The 21,932-nt window shown below is 32.4% G+C and overlaps 1 protein-coding gene across 5 annotated transcripts in view; it reads right to left on the bottom strand.

The window, feature by feature from the left end:
- LOC132752029 (actin-related protein 5-like) overlaps positions 1-21,262 on the bottom strand; it is a 34,942-nt gene extending 13,680 nt beyond the window's left edge. The window contains exons 1-10 of one of the 5 annotated variants that reach the window (XM_060742287.1): positions 21,160-21,262; positions 19,256-19,447; positions 17,673-17,767; positions 16,747-16,851; positions 10,770-10,881; positions 7,578-7,673; positions 5,614-5,807; positions 4,031-4,147; positions 1,357-1,455; positions 758-844 (exon numbers count right to left, since the gene is read on the bottom strand). In XM_060742287.1, the coding sequence (XP_060598270.1) occupies positions 758-844; positions 1,357-1,455; positions 4,031-4,147; positions 5,614-5,807; positions 7,578-7,673; positions 10,770-10,881; positions 16,747-16,851; positions 17,673-17,767; positions 19,256-19,373 (1,023 nt within the window). In that variant the 5' untranslated portion in view covers positions 19,374-19,447; positions 21,160-21,262. Of the gene's footprint in view, positions 1-757; positions 845-1,356; positions 1,456-4,030; positions 4,148-5,613; positions 5,808-7,577; positions 7,674-10,769; positions 10,882-16,746; positions 16,852-17,672; positions 17,768-19,255; positions 19,450-21,047 lie in introns of all 5 variants that reach the window. The other 4 variants (XM_060742288.1, XM_060742292.1, XM_060742291.1 and 1 more) reach the window with 4 other exon arrangements.
- Positions 21,263-21,932: the final 670 nt, after the last annotated feature.

Here is a 21,932-nt window from a genome sequence, read left to right as displayed (position 1 = left end):
TTGAATCAATAGATATTGCTCTCTTGGGCTATTTAGACATTTGTTGATAAACAATTTATGTTTATATTTTGGCCAGGATTTGTATGTGACAAAATAAAATTTCTGTTATATTATAAGCTGAAAGCTTTTTGACAGTTGTATTAAAGAGACAGGTTATCTCTACTTTCTGATAATTGGTCAATTATTACATAATATCAATGGTCACTGATTTCAAATCCTGGTCAAAATAAAAACATAAATCGTAAGATATACCATATTCCAGGTAATATATGCTCATTTCAATAGTGATTTTAGAGATTATTTGCTTTGTCTGAACAATGGTATGTTAATTATTCAAATTTTAAATATGAAATTTAGCAAAAATATCATTAGCATTGACCCAATGTTACTATAAACAAATTTCACATGGTCAGTTTTTTAACCGCATGATAGCATTTTTAACCAAAGAATCACACTTAATATGGAATGAACCTCATTATGCAAAGTCGGACAGCAAACTGCCAAACACTGACCCCATTATGCAGTTCCCCTAACTGTGACTGACAGACCGACAGACTGACTGACAGTGAATGCCATTTTAATTTCCCCCAATTGATTTCATTGTTTGGGAATAATTAAACATACTGAAATATAGTTTTCATATGAATTTCATTAAACATTCTGATAAACAATTTTCACTTAACTCTATTTTTAATGTATTATTATTATTGATAAGTTTCAAAGTAGTTTAAATATATATAAATGATGTGGAACATACATTATATTCCTCATCATCATCATCATAATCTGCTATCAGCTCCTGTAACTGCATCAACCTCTTCATTTCCTGCTCTTCTTCTGCCAACTGAAAAAAAACCAACACAAAGCAACATGTTATTGTGACAACATGACAATACATTATTGTGGCAACATGACAATACATTATTGTGGCAACAAGACAATACATTATTGTGGCAACATGAGTGGCAACATGAGAATATGTTAATGCAGTGATATGATAATATGGCAACAATAGAATAATGTCAACATCATTAAAGGTCAGAGTGGTAAAACTATATAATTATTTGGCTATATGATTACATTAAAATATGATAAAATGGTTATGTGATACTATGGAAACAAGTGGAAGTGGCAACATGATCCGACAACATGGAAATTAAAAAAAATGAGAGATTGGAAACATTGAAAATATATAAATCATGAACTGTTGGCATTTATGCTGCAGGCACTTAAAAGCTAAAGCATATTGTGAATCCAGCTGACTCTAAAAGTGAATTTCTGTTGCCTAACAAACAACAGACTTACAACAGGGATTTGTTCATATAACAGCTAATAATCTTGAGAATTATAAATTACCCTTTCTTGTCTTTTCTTTACATTGAGTTCCTTTAATCGTCTTATTTGTTGTTGTCTACGTTCCTGTTGTTGCTGGGCTGATATCAAGTTACTTGTTGCCTGAAATTGTACATTAAATTCTTAGACTTTTAAACGTAATTGTTTAAGTCTCAAATTTATTCCCTCATTCCCAATTGACCGATAATATTCAGGCCCAAACTTAGTATCTTTATGTCCCAAACATTTACTTTTGAACAAGGGTTTGAAAAAAAAACAAAAACTTGTGTTGCTGTGTATCATACTGACACTTTAAATACAAGTTTAGACATTTATTTCAGCTGCCTTAGTGAAATATACAGCCAACAATTTTATCTCATGATAAGCATTATAGGGATTAGGTGATTTTTAAACACAATGTACTTGCCCCTGACTGCTTTTGGTTCCAATCCCCAATGGGGACTTTGGATTTTTTCATGTAAGGAAGCTATCCTGAGCTAGCTTACAAAATGTCTGTGATTCTACTTGTGCCTGAACTAATGTACAGAGGGGCATCCCAGGTCTTCCTCCACCAGTAAAGAAAGCCACCACATTACCTTTACTGAGTTGATGTGACTTAAAACCCAATCAAAAATAGATTTTCCCAGTATTTATGAGCAGCAGCTTTATTAACAGAATATCTTAGGTTCACATGACATTTTGCATAACTTGTCCATGACCTCATTTCTTCTCTTATATTTGTGACACACTTTTACAAAATCCCAGTTATTGTGGTTAGCAAGTGACTCTCTGGGCAGGGCTAATTTTGACCTTAGGGTAACTTTTGTAGAAATCTACAAATTGATGCTACATGCCAAATATCTAAGCTCTGGATTCTTATATAAGTCTATATAAATCAAGTGACCCTCAGGCAGATAAAAATTAACCCAAGGGGTATGATTAATATCAGCTTTTCAGAGGTCCACAAGATAATATATAAACAGCACATGGCTGTTGGGGTGATAGAGGATATTGTCAGCCCGAGAACTGGTATATTATCCCGAGCTGCAACCTTATTAGCATAAGGTATCTTTATTTAATGAACGTGTTACTTACATTAGCATACGGGTGCTGTATTTCATGTACGTGTTACTTACATTAGCATACAGGAGCTGTATTTCATGTACGTGTTACTTACATTAGCATACAGGAGCTGTATTTCATGTACACGTTACTTACATTAGCATATGGGAGCAGTATTTCATGTACGTGTTACTTACATTAGCATACAGGAGCTGTATTTCATGTACGTGTTACTTACATTAGCATACAGGAGCTGTATTTCATGTACGTGTTACTTACATTAGCATACAGGAGCTGTATTTCATGTACGTGTTACTTACATTAGCCATACAGGATCTGTATTTCATGTACACGTTACTTACATTAGCATACAGGAGCTGTATTTCATGTACACGTTACTTACAGTAGCATATGGGAGCAGTATTTCATGTACGTGTTACTTACATTAGCATACAGGATCTGTATTTCATGTACATGTTACTTACATTAGCATACAGGAGCTGTATTTCATGTACACGTTACTTACAGTAGCATATGGGAGCAGTATTTCATGTACGTGTTACTTACATTAGCATACAGGAGCTGTATTTCATGTACGTGTTACTTACATTAGCATACAGGAGCTGTATTTCATGTACACGTTACTTACATTAGCATACAGGAGCTGTATTTCATGTATGTGTTACTTACATTAGCATACAGGAGCTGTATTTCATGTACACGTTACTTACATTAGCATACAGGAGCTGTATTCATGTATGTGTTACTTACATTAGCATACAGGAGCTGTATTTCATGTACACGTTACTTTACATTAGCATACAGGAGCTGTATTTCATGTACACGTTACTTACATTAGCATACAGGCCAGCAGTATTTCATGTACGTGTTACTTACATTCAGCATACAGGAGCAGTATTTCATGTACGTGTTACTTACATTAGCATACAGGAGCTGTATTTCATGTACACGTTACTTACATTAGCATACAGGAGCAGTATTTCATGTACGTGTTACTTACATTAGCATACGGGAGCTGTATTTTATGTGCGTGTTACTTACATAACCATACTGGAGATGTATTTCATGTGAGTGTTACTAACATAAGCATACCGGAGCTGTATTTCATGTACATGTTACTTACATTAGCATATGGGCGATATATTTCATGTACATGTTACTTACATTAGCATACGGGAGATATATTTCATGTACGTGTTACTTACATTAGCATACAGGAGCTGTATTTCATGTACACCTTACTAACATTAGCATATGGGAGCTGTATTTCATGTACACGTTACTTACATTAGCATATGGGAGCTGTATTTCATGTACACGTTACTTACATTAGCATATGGGAGCTGTATTTCGTGTACACGTTACTTACATTAGCATATGGGAGCTGTATTTCGTGTAAACATTACTTACATTAGCATATGGGAGCTGTATTTCATGTACACGTTACTTACATTAGCATATGGGAGCTGTATTTCATGTACACGTTACTTACATTAGCATAAGGGAGCTGTATTTCATGTACACGTTACTTACATTAGCATATGGGAGCTGTATTTCATGTACACGTTACTTACATTAGCATATGGGAGCTGTATTTCATGTACACGTTACTTACATTAGCATATGGGAGCTGTATTTTATGTACATTCTCATCATAGTAATCATGTGATGCCCATTGTTCTAACTCAGGCAGGAAATCTACCGCCATGTATGTGTGATCACGTACTAGCTCCTTCAACAAAAAATACATGAAATTTTTATTTCTACAATACATATAAATAGTTAATTATTATAACAAATCTACGAAGTTGAGCTACTAAAACAAAGTATACGGCAACTTCCAGCTTTACTTTGATATCCCATCATGCATGAAGATAAATGGACCACACAAGAAGTATTTACTTCATTCAATACACACACTAACACACACACGGACATGAGTTATACTATACACAGCATGGTAGTTTAAGGTAACAATGTGCATTTGGAAACATCACATTATTCTCCTTTTATTATGCAAAATTTGTAATGTGCCCTCTTAATGATGAATTTATCAACCTATCAATTTTCTTTGAATCACATATTTTGGTATATCTTGTAATTTCATTTTTAAACCACTAGAATTGATTTAAATGTCTTTTAAAACAAGCACAGATAACATCTTTTATGATTATTTTTATCAATAAATAAAATATAAAAATTCCTTAATTGGGATTTTTAAAATAAAGGACCACTTCTGATTTTTACTGTAAGCAAGACTAGACTTATAAAGCAAGAACAAGCTATGACATTTTGTGTTGCAAACAATTGAACAGTAAGATAGCAAAATATATTTACTAGTTTAAATTTAAAGGTCAAAGAGGTTACCTTAAAGGAGGCTGTTAACATATACTAGCAGCAAATGTGATAATTACAGTTTTCAAGGAACCAATTGTTTATTACCTCAGAATTATTCAGACTTCATAAAACAGATGATTTAAGCACAGACATATTGTTATATTTGATATGTCTAGCAAACAAGACATACAAGGGTTGTAATATGGGAGAAGTCATTGTTAAAGGAATATGTAATAAGTCATGATAAATAATTTGTAATACTTTTAAATTTGGTGCTATGTTACAAATTAATAAAGAGCTATTTGGATTTGAATCAAACGATTTTTCTAAAGTTAAATGCATTCTGAACACATACAACCATCTTATATGAAGATATGATCTGATATGAAGAGGTGCACAACTGAAGAACATGTGTTCACCTGCAGCACCAGACAAATAGAATGGATATTTACTCTTTGACACTGATACTATACCCAAAGCCATTGGTAGTCATAACAATTCTAATTTTAACACCTGTTATAGGTAAAATGACTTTTGGCACATTTTTGTCACCTTTTACACTGTTTTCGGCCACATTAGTCAAAGAAATTTGAACCTTAATCTCTGAAAATACATTCTATAGAGCTGGAAAAAATAAATACACACTCTATAACAGTAGCCAGGTTAAACTAATGTTTTGGTTTTAAAAAATGATTAACAGAAATTTTAAAAATCAACATAAAACATCAAAATCATGCCTTGATTTCCCTTATTAACGTGTTCAAAGCACACACTTGATTTAAAGAGAAGTACCAATGTGCTAAAGGTGTGTGTTGAGAAGGCGTGAAAAATGGACAATGTTATAAACAAATGTTAACAAACCTCCGCCCTAGATAATGTGATAGAGTTCACATGGCCAGGATATTTGAGCTGTAGTAACCTTTGCATTAAACCATCAACATGAGCACCACCTATATTGATTCTCCTACAATGTTCTAGATCTAGTCTCCCATGTAGCACTGGTAATATGTGAGTTGTCTGGTATCCACAATCAATTACAACAGAATTTGCCTTACCTAAAAAAACAAATAAACTTTGATTCATGAACAAATCTCAAAACTAACATGTAAATTCTTCACAACTCACAAAGTGTACTCATACATATAGAATTCATTTACATAGGATACTCAAGGTGTTGTCTGCCATGAAAGATAGTATTCTTTCAAGTCATTTTTCAAGCACAATTAAATTTCCTGATTTGATGCCAGTATAATATTAACATGAAAATAAAGTTTAACATTCATTATAGTTTGCATGTGAAATTTCTACATATTAAAACTAAAATAAGTAATAACATTTCTTTTTGAACATATATATGAGAACATAATGTTTGTAAATTATAGAAAGAACTGTGAAATCTTGAACAATGTATAAACTATCATTAAACATTCATGGCTGTGGATGGTTTTTGAACAAACTGAACAATGTATAAACTATAATTACACATACCTGGCTGTGGATGGTTTTTGAACAAACTGAACAATGTATAAACTGTCATTAAACAATCCTGGCTGTGGATGGTTTTTGAACAAACTGAACAATGTATAAACTATCATTAAACATAACTGGCTGTGGATGGTTTTTGAACAAACTGAACAATGTATAAACTATTATTAAACATACCTTGCTGTGGATGGTTTTTGAACAAACTGAACAATGTATAAACTATCATTAAACATACCTGGCTGTGGATGGTTTTTGAACAAACTGAACAATGTATAAACTGTCATTAAACATACCTGGCTGTAGATGGTTTTTGAACAAACTGAACAATGTATAAACTGTCATTAAACATACCTGGCTGTGGATGGTTTTTGAACAAACTGAACAATGTATAAACTGTCATTAAACATACCTGGCTGTGGATGGTTTTTGAACAAACTGAACAATGTATAAACTGTCATTAAAACATACCTGGCTGTGGATGGTTTTTGAACAAACTGAACAATGTATAAACTGTCATTAAACATACCTGGCTGTGGATGGTTTTTGAACAAACTGAACAATGTATAAACTGTCATTAAACATACCTGGCTGTAGATGGTTTTTGAACAAACTGAACAATGTATAAACTGTCATTAAACATACCTGGCTGTGGATGGTTTTTGAACAAACTGAACAATGTATAAACTGTCATTAAACATACCTGGCTGTGGATGGTTTTTTGAACAAACTGAACAATGTATAAACTGTCATTAAACATACCTGGCTGTGGATGGTTTTTGAACAAACTGAACAATGTATAAACTGTCATTAAACATACCTGGCTGTGGATGGTTTTTGAACAAACTGAACAATGTATAAACTGTCATTAAACATACCTGGCTGTGGATGGTTTTTGAACAAACTGAACAATGTATAAACTGTCATTAAACATACCTGGCTGTGGATGGTTTTTGAACAAACTGAACAATGTATAAACTGTCATTAAACATACCTGGCTGTGGATGGTTTTTGAACAAACTGAACAATGTATAAACTGTTCATTAAACATACCTGGCTGTGGATGGTTTTTGAACAAACTGAACAATGTATAAACTGTCATTAAACATACCTGGCTGTGGATGGTTTTTGAACAAACTGAACAATGTATAAACTATCATTAAACATACCTGGCTGTGGATGGTTTTTGAACAAACTGAACAATGTATAAACTATCATTAAACATACCTGGCTGTGGATGGTTTTTGAACAAACTGAACAATGTATAAACTATCATTAAACATACCTGGCTGTGGATGGTTTTTGAACAAACTGAACAATGTATAAACTATCATTAAACATACCTGGCTGTGGATGGTTTTTGAACAAACTGAACAATGAATCAATACCATATGTCACCTTTGGAATCCCATAACATTCAAACAACAACTCTGACATCTCTAAAATAAACAATATCTCTGTATATGATATGGTTAAAAATATCCAAAATACAATGTACCAAGATTTAAGAGGATAGCTTTTTTATATTTTCTGTGAATATGGACCTTAATGAAAAGGTTAACCAAGCTGACACCAATGCTGATATCAACATCAAAGCCAAAAAGAGGGTCATGATGATAGCTCCTCTATTTTTCTCCAAAAATGATCTTCAAGTCTTGTTAGGCTGAATTTGTAAATATATTATTTCTAACCTCTTATTTCAAGAAAGAAAGTTTTCAAAATTATCAGAAAAATGTGTTTGTTTTTTTTCCTTTCATAATTTACTGCATTACTAACACAATATCCAATACAAGAGCATGCATGCAGTGTTAATACTTATCTGTAAAGGCATCCACATTCAATAAACAACCTTTATAAATATTATAATTTTAAAAGGGGCACGTTACTTCTAAAAGTCTTGATATCAGGATAATGTCCCTTGTTTTACAACTGTGCCTGTGTCATGATTATTAAGTATAACAAGTTTCACGTTGATATTCTTTGATTGTTTAAAAATTGTGCTAGAGGCTACTTATAACAATCTAAGCAAATTTAAACAATTTGACCTTGACTTCCAAGGTCAATTAAAAGTCAAAGTAATTATCAAAATTGCTCAAAATGTCTGTTTTATCATAAGGGTTCTTTTGTCTAAGTATAAATTCATTTAATCCATAAAAAATATTTAAAAAGAACTTATGATCAATTGTAATTTGTAACAAAGTTCACAAATTTGGACATTAAATGTCTAAGTCAATTCAAGGTCATGGTCAATTAAATCTTCTTTAATGACTTGTTCAAAAGATTGATTTCACAAGTATAAAGACAATAAATTCAAGCTATAGCCAATTAAAAAAAGGAAAACTATAAATTACAATAATTTGATTTTTAAGGTCAATGTTATAAAGGTCAAAGTCAAGTTGAGTTTTACAACATTTTACCGGTAACCATAGAAACAAGAGTTGTCACAGGACAACGAAGCGCAACTAATGAAATACTGGACACAGTAAGAAAGACAAACCTATGAAAGAAAAATCAATTATGTATAATAATGTATTAAGTTATAGTAAAATAATAACATCTGCTAACATAAATTTCAAGTTCAGAGGGGGAATAATTAATATAGTCACACTAGAGTTATAAACCTTGTCACACAACATGTGTGTAATGAAATATATATTTGCAGTTTGAAGTAGGTTATCTTAAATAGTAAAGAAGTTATAATATTTCTTAAAGAAAATCCTAAGTTCAAAGGGAGATAAATCTGAAAATATTGCTTCAAGAGTTATGAACCTTGTCACATAAGATGTAATTAATGATAAGGAATATCTATTTGAAGCTTATGGTAGATACCTTTAAAACTAAAAAAGTTACAGTAAAAAAAAAACATTTTTCAAGTAAAAAAATATATGTTCATGGCAGGATAAGTCTAAAAATATTGGTGCTAGAGTTTTGAACCTTATCACATAAGATGTGGTTGATGATAAGGAACATATATTTGAAATGTGATGTTGATCCCTTAAGAAATAAAGAAGTAACAGTAAAAAATAATATTTTTTAAGTAAAATTCTAAGTTCAAGGAGAGATAAATCTAAAAATATTAGTGCTAGAGATATGAACCTTGTCACATAAAATGCTGTTGATGATAAGGAACATATATTTGAAATGTGATGTTGATCCCTTAAGAAATAAAGAAGTAACAGTAAAAAATAATATTTTTTAAGTAAAATTCTAAGTTCAAGGAGAGATAAATCTAAAAATATTAGTGATAGAGATATGAACCTTGTCACATAAAATGCTGTTGATGATAAGGAACATATATTTGAAGTATGAAGTTGATCCCTTATGAAATAAAGAAAAAACAGTAAAAAAAAATGTTTTTTAAGGAAAATTCTAAGTTCAAGGAGAGGAAAATCTGTAAATATTGGTGCTAGAGTTATGAACCTTGTCACATAAGATGTGGTTGATGATAAGGAACATATATTTGAAGTATGATGTTGATCCTTTCAGAAATAAAGAAGTATCAGTAAAAAATAATATTTTTTAAGTAAAATTCAAAGTTCAAGGGGAGATAAATCTGGCAATATTGGTGCTAGAGTTATGAACCTTGTCACATGAGATATCGTCGATGAAAAGGAAGATATATTTGAAGTATGAAGTTGATCCTTTAAGAAATAAAGAAGAAACAGTAAAAAATAATATTTTTTAAGTAAAATTCAAGTTCAAGGGGAGATAAATCTAAAAATATTGGTGCTAGAGTTATGAACCTTGTCACAAAAGATTTGGTTGATGATAAGGAACATATATTTGAAGTTTAAAGTTGATATCTTAAGAAATGAAATAGTTCTAGTGAAAATATTTTACTGCACCAAAACTTTAATCTGAAATCTGGACACGGACGCTGACGCCGGGGCAAGTAGGACAGCTCTCCATATACTTTGTATAGTCGAGCTAAAAAACAGTGAAAATTCAATAATTACACTATCAAGGTCATAGTCATTTTTTCAGCCAAGTTCTCAAATCATTTGATCTCCATAAAGGTCTTGCCCTAAAGGATGTTGTGACTAAATATAAAGACAATTCATTCATAAATAACAAAATTCTGGCCAGTTACAGCAAATAATTAGCAATAATTTAACTTTGAAGGTCAAGGTTATTTATGACTCAAGGTCAAGGTCAGTTTGGTATACTTGAAGGAATATTCCAAATGATTGTTGTGTCCAAGTATGAAGACAATTCATTAATTAACAATTAAAAAATAAACACTTTGGTACATTTTGGGGAAAAAAGGGGCATAAATCTGTCAAATTAACTATCAAGTTATGAAACTTGACACAGATGCATTGTGATATTGCTTTGATGTGCCAAGTTTCAAGTCAATATCTCTTCCGGAGATGAGATAGGATGGTCCAAAGTGATTCATATATTGCCCATCCCACAAACTATGTTTGGTGGGGGTTTAAAAATACATGTGTATGCTTTCATTGAAAGCAGAAACTATGAAAACTAAATATATTGCAATCTTACGATAGACAAGAAAAAATATGTCTATAACATACGTTGTCTACAGTAGTTGGGGTTAGAAACCGTCTCTGTCATCACTACAGGATGATCAACCTTCCCATCTGTATTGATACCAAGGTTAGAAAACATGTAGTCAAATATCTGTTCCTGTAAAATATACCAATTTCACTCATAATGACAGTGTATAACATTGAATTATGAATTTTTCATTGTCATCAGGTATGTCTTCAAACAAATATTAAAGTTCTGTTAAATTTAGTTACAAATCAAATCTCTTCTCTTATGTACAATGTTGGGCACATTCATATCAACCTTAGCAGCCACTGTCCAGTATTCACTAAAATACCAAGTTTTTTCTTTACAAAGTCAAGAAATGGGTTCAAATGCAAGGACAAACATAACATAATGGTCTGGTTGCAAAAATGGCAAAAAAAAAGAGATTTTTTGAGAGAAAAGTTTTCTTAAATCCTGTAACATTGTTTGATATTTGGCCTTATTTCACGGCGTCTCAACGCCGTGATATTGTGATGGGTAGTTTTCGGTAGCATGGGCAAAAGTCACATGACAAAATGCCTTTCGATTTCTATAGCCGACATTTTATTGTTTTTAGATCTACGCAATCATTGTACAGCCCATTTCCGTGAAAAGTTACATAGAAACAGGTTTTTTTCAAAACCATATAGAATCTAAACAGTATTTTTATCAACACACAAAATATCAGCGTTTTATATTAACATATATCCGGACATCCTTTCGACATGCTTGAGAAATTCGCCTTGAATGGATTATATATGGTGGCTGATTTACGCCATCCGTATATTTTCGCGTCTTCGCCTCAAAATGCGAAAATGCGAAAACACGAAGGGACGACATATTTGAACTTATGTGTGTTCTCATGTCGGATCTATGTCTCTCTCGGAGTGAATCTTTTCACGTGTAAAATGTCTTTGAACATTACATTCCTAAGTTTCTATATCTGCAATTAAGAACTTAAATTGTCTTTTTTTGAATAATTTCATTTTTCTTGCGCAATTCTCTAAAATGAGATTTGTTTCTATATGCGTTTCACAATAAACATTCACCATACCAGGTTGTAAAATAACTTAATTTGGTCCTTAAATCAGTTTTTACCACAACATCAAACTTCATTCAGAATTCATGTCTCGTGATTGTGAGCAAAATTCTGAGTTTCCTTTAGATATGAGCAAGAAAATGTTTTATTAAACCCCCCGCCGAAAAGACGGTGGGGCATATAGAATTAGTCTCCATTAGTCTGTCCTTCCGTCTACATTTTTGTCCGGAGCATGTCTCAAAAAGTATCAATTTGAAACTTCATAGGTGGAGGTATCAACTTGAAACTTCATTGGTGGATAAATCATATTTAGGAAAAGTGCAGTGCACAAGAATGATAACTCTACCCTGCATATTTTTTCATTATTGCCCTTTGTTATTCTTCAAACTCTTTCAAATTTCTTCAAATTTTTTGTCCAGAGCATAACTCAAAAAGCCTTTGAGATATCAACATGAAACTTCATATCTGATAGATATCACTCAGGAGGTGTGCAATGCACAAGAGTGCACTCTACCATTCCTAAATTTTGAGTAACTGCCCTTTGTAATTTTGCATACTTAATTTTTCACCTGAGTGGAGCATAAATTAACTAAAAACAAGAGGGCCATGATGGCCCTGAAGTCGCTCACCTGTATATAGGCCCCCCGGAGCGCGGCCAGTTTAAACCCAAGGGCTTTTATTTGAACAAACTTGGTAGACACCAATTAGAAAATGTTTCATGCTAAACATCTAAGGTCTAGCTGGTCAAGTTTTTTCTTTACACATATAGTTAAAAACAATGACATACCTGGGGCAGGGCCAATTTTGACCCAAGGACTTTTATTTGAACAATCTTTGTAGACACTTATTAGAAAATGTTTCATGCTTAATATCTAAACTCTAGCTATTCAGTTTTTTTTCAAAGAAGATTTTTAAGTTTTTGCTATACACATATAAGGAAAATCAATGTCCCCCGGGGCGGGCCAATTTTGACCCCAGGGCTTTTATTTGAACAAACTTGGTAGACACTCACTAGAAGATGCTTCGTGCTTAATATCTAAACTCTTGCTATTTGAGTTTTTTTCAAAGAAGATTTTTTAAGTTTTTGTTATACACATATAAAGAAAATGAATAATCCCCGGGGCGGGTCCAATTTTGACCCCAGGGTTTTTATTTGAACAAACTTGGTAGACACTCACTAGAAGAGGCTTCATGCTTAGTATCTAAACTCTAGCTATTTGGTTTTTTTTCAAAGAAGATTTTTTAAGTTTTGCTATACACATATGAGGAAAATCAATGACCCCGGGGCGGGGCCAATTTTGACCCCAGGACTTTTATTTGAACAAACTTGGTAGACACCCATTAGAAGATGTTTCATGCTAAATATCTTAGCTTTAGCTCTTTGGGTTCTTTAAAAGAAGTTTTTTAAAGTTCTTACTAGATGCATATAGGGAATATCAATGATCCCCTTGGGCGGGGCCAATTTTGACCCCAGGGCTTTTATTTGATCAATCTTGGTAGACACTCACTAGATGATGTTTCATGCCAAATATCTAAGCTCTAGCTCTTTGGGTTTTTTTAGAAGAAGATATTTAAATTTTTTTCTTTTGGTTGCCATGGCAACCAGAGTTCTGCATGGAATTAAATTCTTTGAACAACTTTGTTAAGGCTTCACACAAGGAACATCCCTGTGAAGTTTCATTATGTTTCAGAGGAGATGTTTTAAAAGTGTAAACGGACAACGTACGACGGACGACGGGTAAGCCTAATAGCTCACCCTGAGCATATGCTCAGGTGAGCTAAAAAACAAACTTTGAGATGTCAATGTAATCTTCATAGGTAGATAGATCTTTTTGAGGATGAAAGAATGAATGATAACTCTTTCCTTTATAATTTTTGAGTAATTGTCATTTGTTATTTTCATACTTTTTGTCAGGAGAATATCTAAAAAAGTGTTAGAGGTAACAACTTGAAAATTCATAGGTGGATAGCTCTTTTTAATGAGAAGTGCAGCACACTAGAATGATAACCAACCGTGCATTATTTTTCAGTTATTGCCCTTTCTTATTTTTAATACTTAATTTTGTCCAGGGTATAACTAAAAAGCCTTTGAGATATCTACATGAACCTTCAAAGGTGGATAGATATCACTCAGGAGGTATGCAGTGCAAAAGAGTGATAACTCTACCCTTCATAATTTTTGAGTTATTGCCCTTTATTATTTTTCATACTAAATTTTTCACCTGAGTGGAGCATATCTCTGAAAAAGGTCTTTGAAATGTCAACATGAAACTTCATAGGTGGATAGATCTTTTTGAGGAGGAATGTTGTGCACAAGAATGATAACTCTATCCTTTATAATGTTTTGCCATTTGTAATTTTTCATATTTTTTGTCCGGTGCTTATCTCAAAAAGGTGTTAGAGGTATCAACTTGAAACTTCATAGATGGATAGATCTCATTGAAGAGGAGTGCAGCACATAAGACATTTAACCTACCGTGCATTATTTTTCAGTTATTGCCCTTTGTTATTTTTCATACTTAATTTTGTCCAGAGCATAACTACAAAAGCCTTTGAGATATCAACATAAACCTTCATAGGTGGATAAATCTCACTCAAGAGGTATGCAGTACAGAAGAATGATAATTATTCTGTTCTACTACATAAACACGGCTCTTGTAACAAGTAACATTATGATATGAACAAGTTAGCATGTCAATTAAACACAATGCTATTTGGAGATACCTTATCAATATATTAAACTGTTTTTTTGTTGTTGTTTTTTTGTGTTGGGGGTTGTTTTTTTTTGTTGTTTTTTTCGCCGTGACAATCATATTGCTGCATTTCCCAGCAATTTTTTACTTGTTTCAAATGTACTGAGTAACAAATATGGCAAAGTTTTGTCTTTGGACTCATTAACTTTTGTTTTCATGCAATTTTTTTTAAAGTCAGCTAATTGCCTACAAAAGTTAAACCTTGGCTTTACAGACTGGTGTCTTTTAAATTAAAAACATGATTTGCTTCTTTGTTTATATGTTTTTAGGATATTTCTAACACATTTTTGTTCATCCAACCTTTCCTGAATAACTTACAAGTAATTACCACTCTGCAAGTGGCAGACCACATAAAATCCCACATGATTTTGAGGCAAATGACAATCAAACTTGTAATTATAAAGAACTTACCCTGTTTTTGATTTAGAACAGTCTTCTCAACATTTAAGAGATTTCAATATAACAAGAGGGCTATGATGACCCTTAATACTTTCCTGATATCTATTGTTAGGGAAGTTCATAATTCTTCAATGCAGAGGTAATTCATTGAGTCACATTTGGGCCATGAATCAAATAACCAATAAATGATCTACTACACAATGTATAATGCCAAATATCTAAGCTCTCTGCCAAGAATGTTGCACAAGAAAATTTAAATGTGTGTTCCCCCAAAAAAATCTACTAAAAAAAAGAGACCCAAAAAAGAAACCAAATTTCCACAAAAAACTCTTTACCTTTTAAAAAAAGACTGTTATTGTGAAAAGCCCGTGGAAAACTAAATTTTATTTTCAAAAATTAAAAAATGTTGGTCACTAGACCATACTTCAAGTTCATGCAAAATATATTTGTTTTAAATTATACTATTATACATTGTCTTCATTTCATAGACCATCATAAACAAAGAAAGTAGGTTGCAGGTCAATATTTCGGTCAAATTATTTAATTTAAATTTCTGTTATACACCTGAAATTGTGCAATTGATCAAAAATGTCATAGCTGTATATAAAGAATGCAAAAGAGGTCACTTCATCATAATCTAGGTAAGCTGAAGTTTACATCTAAAATTGTGCACATGTTCCAAATTTCATAGCTGTACATCAAAGGACAAGAAGGTAAGTCACTTCATCAAAATTTAGGTCAGCTGATATCAAAGTTTAATTTTACATCTAAAACTGTGCACATGGTCCGAATTTCATAAACGTAGCTGTACATCAAAGGACAAGAAAGTAGGTCAACTTGGTAAAGGTCAACTTCACAATGTTTCATGCCAAATTTCTAACATCTAGTCTTTGTCATTACAGAGAAGAAGATTTTTAAAGTTTTTACTATACACATATAAGAAAAAACTATGACAACAGGGATAGAGCCAATTTTGACACTAAAGGCAAAATTTGAATAACTTTGGTAGAGAAACTATAGATGATACCATATACCAAATATCAAAGCTCTAAGCCTTTTTTCTTACCTTCAAGATACCCAAGAAGAATTTTTATAGTTTCTTATAAACATATATGTTATCACCCCAATTTGAACAATCTTGGAGTTAGACTTCTAACATTACCAACACAATGCTTCTATGGGCCAAATAATCTTTAACCCTCTTAGACTTGGTCATTCACCCACCCTCCTCCCTCCCACTGGGGTGGGGCAAATTTTGACACTAGAGACAAAATTTGAGCAAGTTTGGTAGAGGACCAACAGATGACATCATATACCAATAACAAAGCTCTGGGCCTTGTACTTTCAAACAAGAAGATTTTTTTAATTTGCATTTTTGAAACTCCTTTTCTGGCCCTGTAACCTACTTATGCAACAGACTGGAACCATTTAAACAACTTTGAAAGGGGACCACCCAAGGATCATTCCTGTAAAGTTTGGTTAATGTGCATCATTGGTTTCAGAGGAGATATTGTTTAAAGAAATTGTTGACGACAAACAACAGACAGACACAATAGCTAACCATGAGCATAGGATGGGGCCAATGTGAATAACAATGCACAAAAGATGACACAAGATGGACATCAGGCTATCACAAAAGCTTACCTCTGTAAATGTTGACAAGGTGAGCTAAAATTCAAAATTGAGCTACCCACAGTATAGAGCTAATCATACTGCACTGGCCTGACTCTATACTGGTAGCAAAGGCTTATCATCTCTCTGTTCCGGCAAGTAATAAGTTAAGTTTACCTGAACATCATACTGAGTTATAATATTCCTGTCAAACTGTGACCTCATTATCATTCTCACCATCTCAAAATTACTGATGTCATTGCCAATCTGAATCTCTGCATCCTTTAATATACAACATCATGTTCATTTCATATGTTTTGAGTTTTCAACATTGAAATAAAAGAATAAAGCAAGTAATAGACCATATTCTAGTCAGACCATACAGAAGTTCAGACAGGCATGCCTCTATACTTGAACCATAGCCAACTGGTACCTACTATTTAAAAATATTTTTTTACATTAAATCAGAAGATCATGTATATATTACATGTATATAAGAAATAAGAAAACAAAATTAATCTCAATATATTTTCCAATACATTTTAGTATATTTATGAAATGTAACAGATCAAATATGTCAATAAAATAAATCAAATGATGATGGAACTTTAAAAGACAGCATAATGATAATGTATTTTAATATTGAACTGATATTTTGTATGATATAGTAACAGTTTGTATGTGTATCTGTCAATACAAATCATATATCAAAGAATATTAAAAGGATCTACTAAAGTTGTCAATAGTTGTTGCTATGAAAGTCACTGGTTGCTCTAAAGCCAATGATAGAGCTATGAAAAAAGTATTTTAGCCCCTCTGACCAAGATATGGAGCAGAATCTGCCAATCTTTGATGTTTATACACAGTAGTCCCAAATCATCAAAGAAAGTGCCGAAACTTACATGACTTTCCACACAGTTTTAGTGTTCATCAGTGAAAAAACTGCTTTGGAGTACCTAATATCAACCAAGTTTATTTTTATGAACCATGTAAAAAAACGACAGCAAGAGTCCACAAACTTTTTGAACATACGTTGTATGCTGTTAAATAAGAAGTTAAGCTCTATTGAATCTTGGAAGCTCTATGTATGAAACAAAAATTACCTTTTCTCTGCGACTTCTAAATTTGGCTGTGACATTTTTGAACACCAAGTCTGGCTTGTTATGACTTGCCCATCCCGCTCTACAGTGATATGAACCTTTAAAAATATCAGTATAAACTGTAGATTCAAATTTTGACATTTGTCAACTATACCTGAACTACAGCTTAAAATCATGAATTAACATATGGTTTCAAAAGCATTTCACAGAAAAAATTTCAGACATTCCTGTGCTAAAATAAGATATACCTCAGCAAGTCTTAGCAAAACAAATATTTCATTTTATTGAGGGGACATACAGAACCAGAAAACTGCTCAGATCACAACTGCATATCAAACAAAGGGGAACAAACATACATGACAATGCTATCAAATCCAGTTGTTTTATCAACAAGAGCCATCACAAGTGGAACCCACACTCCTGGCTTTTTTATGCTTTATGGGGTGGGTTAAGGCCATTCAATAACCAATGTCATATCTGAAATACTGACAACTTGGTCCTAAATGTTGTTTTTATGTTGTTTTTAACCAATAAGTAACAAAGTTGTAGCAAATTTGATTAACTTTTTTAAAATATGATCTGCATGATCCAGCACATTTAAAGGGTATAAATAAAGCTATATCTAATGGAATATTTTCATAATTAACCATAATCTTCTGATTGACTTTAAAGAACAAAGAAGGTTTCTGTAATAACACACATGATAAATGTGCATAAACAGAATAAAATGTTATGGAACAAAATATTATGCTGCTATTTTAAGTTGGGTTTTAACAATTTAGCAATCATTCAGTGCATGTACCATTTGCTCATAAGAAAAAATACCAACATATTTCTTTCATACAGGCATTTTGGAATTTTTTTTTATCAAAATTCAAACAAAAATTTTATAAACTGAAGGCATAGGAGATATGATTAATTTATGTGGTATGATGGGTTCAACAAGTTGTGTCCAAATATTAATAAAATCAATGCAATAACAAACAAGTATAAGTAGATTACACAGTTACAAGTCACGTTACATGAACACGAGAGTTCGAGCGATCCATGTTTGAGGGATCTAAGGTAGAACAATATATGTTATATAGGAATTTTGCTGGGACTGGGCGATGAGATCGAGCGAAGGAAAGTATTCGAGCGATCTGAGTTAGAGCGAACGAAATTTAACAGTATCTCTTCAGCTAAGTCACTTTACCTACTTATTATTACTTGGAATAAGGCATGTTAAATGTTACACCTTGCAGCTTATATAGCCTCAGTCATTAAATTGAATATATACTATTACACTAGGTGTACAGTAATGTTAGAGTTATAACCACATTTTGCTTTGATGCTGTTTGACATAGATGACAATACTTAAAATGTATTTGTATTAGAAGACTCACAGTAAAATATCAGAAATTCTATCGAGCATGTCTGGCATTATAACTGTTAGATATCATATTAACTTAAGTATGTAAGTTATGAAATATGGAAAAATTTATTCAACAAAATCTTAATGGTCATATATAATACATGTATGTTACTTATAATAAACCATTATAAACTGCTAAGTAACCATTATGTAATATATATATGTTACTAACCATTGTCAATTACTAGTGGTACATGTTGATCTTTGATACTTGCAGTGTACTGAGTATCAAACTTCTCCGGCTTTTCATCTTTGAATGTGTAGATATTGGTCGGCTGTTTTTCTTCCATGGTATGATCAGCAAATATACACTCAAATATAATAATAGGATATTACTTTACTCATTAGTCTCAGCTTTTCATTTCTATAAAAAAATAAATATATCAATGAATCAGCTTGTTTATTTCCAAACCAAAAGATTGAAGGTAAATTATTTTTCTCATGTTAAAACCGTTTTTCCGACATGTCAAATAATCAAATTCCATATCATAATGCAAGTAATCATGGTTCTGCAGGGTGCTCTCTCCTTTATTTTTTTAACAGAGTATTTTCATTGGTCTAAGGTTTTCACACGACCAATGAAAAGACTCCATACGAATGCATCCGTTTATACTTTCATTTTGGATTGAGATTTGACAAATTGGAAAAACGGTTCGTTATAGTTTCATATGATGTTTTGATTGAACAGTTATTACAAATAATAATATAATTTTATCATATTTATATGCACAATACAAAATAATAAGCATTCATTTCAAATAAACTGCCGTTTAATCGGGTAATTTTGACAAAAAACCCACAATCGGGCAGGTCTCTGTCAACTTATACACTTGCGGTGACTTCGAAATTACACATATTCTTCTTATAAAAACTTGAAATGATTGTAATGGCAGCTTTGTTTCCTTTAAGAGTAATCAATTCCCTACCGTCTGGTACCAAGATTTAGAAAATTGTTGAAAAAATATGTATGGAGTTATGGATAATGGAGTTCATATGAAAAATGAGCAGCAAGTTACATACCTTTACTAAATATATATGTTATTAATTTTTTACTTTTTATGGGAAATGAAGGAAATTGAATTAAAAGAATATACCAAAAATTAAAACATCTTTCGAATGAAAAATACTGCAGTTTACATGGATTTGAGAGGTACATGTAGGAGGGTTGTAGAGTGGGTGAGGGAGGGGTGGGGCCCGGTGGTAGTAACCAATCAACAGGCCAAACACTTATGTCCCTAACCAGTAATGATTTGAACTGGTGTGTAGAATAAAATCATCACTTATCGACCAGCCTTAACAACCAATCAAATTCCACGAGATTACGAGAAAGCACCTGGTTCACTTAGAGGGTGAAGGTCAGTATATACAAGCAGAATATCTTTTGTTTTGCACACAGTTACGATCTTTCTTCCTTTATATTGCCTTAAAAACTGTGTATCAGGTTATAAAGTACTGTTTTATTAAAATTATCCAACTAAGTTTAGTCCTTAACCCCGAGTTCTGTCATTCTCGTTCATATTTGAGTAAATTTTTGGTCAGAGTAATTAATTTACAACCAAAAGATCAGAATTTATTTTTTCATTAAAATATATATGATACAAGTAATTAATAGTCTGTTGACATAAATTATCCCATAAGAGCTGATTTTAAGAAAATAATATTCATATTCGGTACTCCCGTTCATATTCGCGAATATGAATTCATATTCGGTATTTAGTCATACCGTTAAGCCCCCAAAATACGAGAAAACAGGATACACAACAAAACAGAGCATGCATGAACAAAAGTGACTTGATCTATTCATGACTCTTAATTTTGGTTAAAGCGTCACTGACTCGTGAGATTCAGACCCTACAGCAGGAAAATAAGGGCTCTCAGTAGTCTACTGACAACTCTAAATTTTGTAAAATGCCTTATAAATGTCCGCGACTGAAAATGAAAGTGAAATGTCTTGGGTAGCAAACGTTTGCGGCCGATACGGCATGGGCCGAAATGACTCGAAATCCATTTTCTCCTTTTATAGTATCTTTCCAATTGCCTTGCCTATCCCATTCCCTTATTTACATAATAACTTACTAGTAAGAATAAAAGTTAACCTTTTTTTAAAATCGCATTGTTTCTCATGTTGTTGTTGTTGTAGTTAACGTGGCTCGGTCTAAAACGCAGACTATTTTGTCGGGTACGTTACGATAGGCGAAATCAACTTGATTTCGTTAACTTTGCCGAAATCAACTTTTCATTACCGAAATCAACTCATAAAAACGAGCCAGGATTAATTATCTTGCTTATGTTTGCATTCTTGTACATAAATAACTTAAATTGACTTCCAGTAAAAAAATCTACGAAAAGAATTTTATTTTAATGATGTTATTAGCATAATAAATTCAAGCATTATTCAAATTACTTCCCTTGTTAGATACTAACCGAAATATATTTAGCATTACCGAAATCAATTAAGTACGTTATAATTATATAATATCTAATACTGTTTTTAAAATATTTGGATATGAATTAATGAATACAACTTATAAGTAAACCTTTTTGGGAAGATATTTTGTTTCGATGATGGTATTATAATATATTATTTGAACCCACATAAAGCTGTAGGACCCGACAACATAAGTCCTCGCATCCTCAAGGAATTGGCATCTGACATCGCTCCAATACTCAACACCATCTTCACTCTGTCACTTAAAAATAGCACCATCCCTAATAACTGGAAGAAAGCCAATGTATCCCCAGTCTACAAGAAAGGCAGCAGATATAAACCAGAAAACTATCGCCCTATCTCCCTAACATGCATCTGCTGCAAGCTCCTAGAACACATTGTCACCAGCCACATCATGAAT

Source organism: Ruditapes philippinarum, unplaced genomic scaffold (genome assembly GCF_026571515.1).
Source record: "Ruditapes philippinarum isolate M1 unplaced genomic scaffold, ASM2657151v2 ctg1786_1_1_1_1, whole genome shotgun sequence".
NCBI lineage: Eukaryota > Metazoa > Mollusca > Bivalvia > Venerida > Veneridae > Ruditapes > Ruditapes philippinarum.
This window is presented reverse-complemented; position numbering and strand designations above follow the sequence as displayed.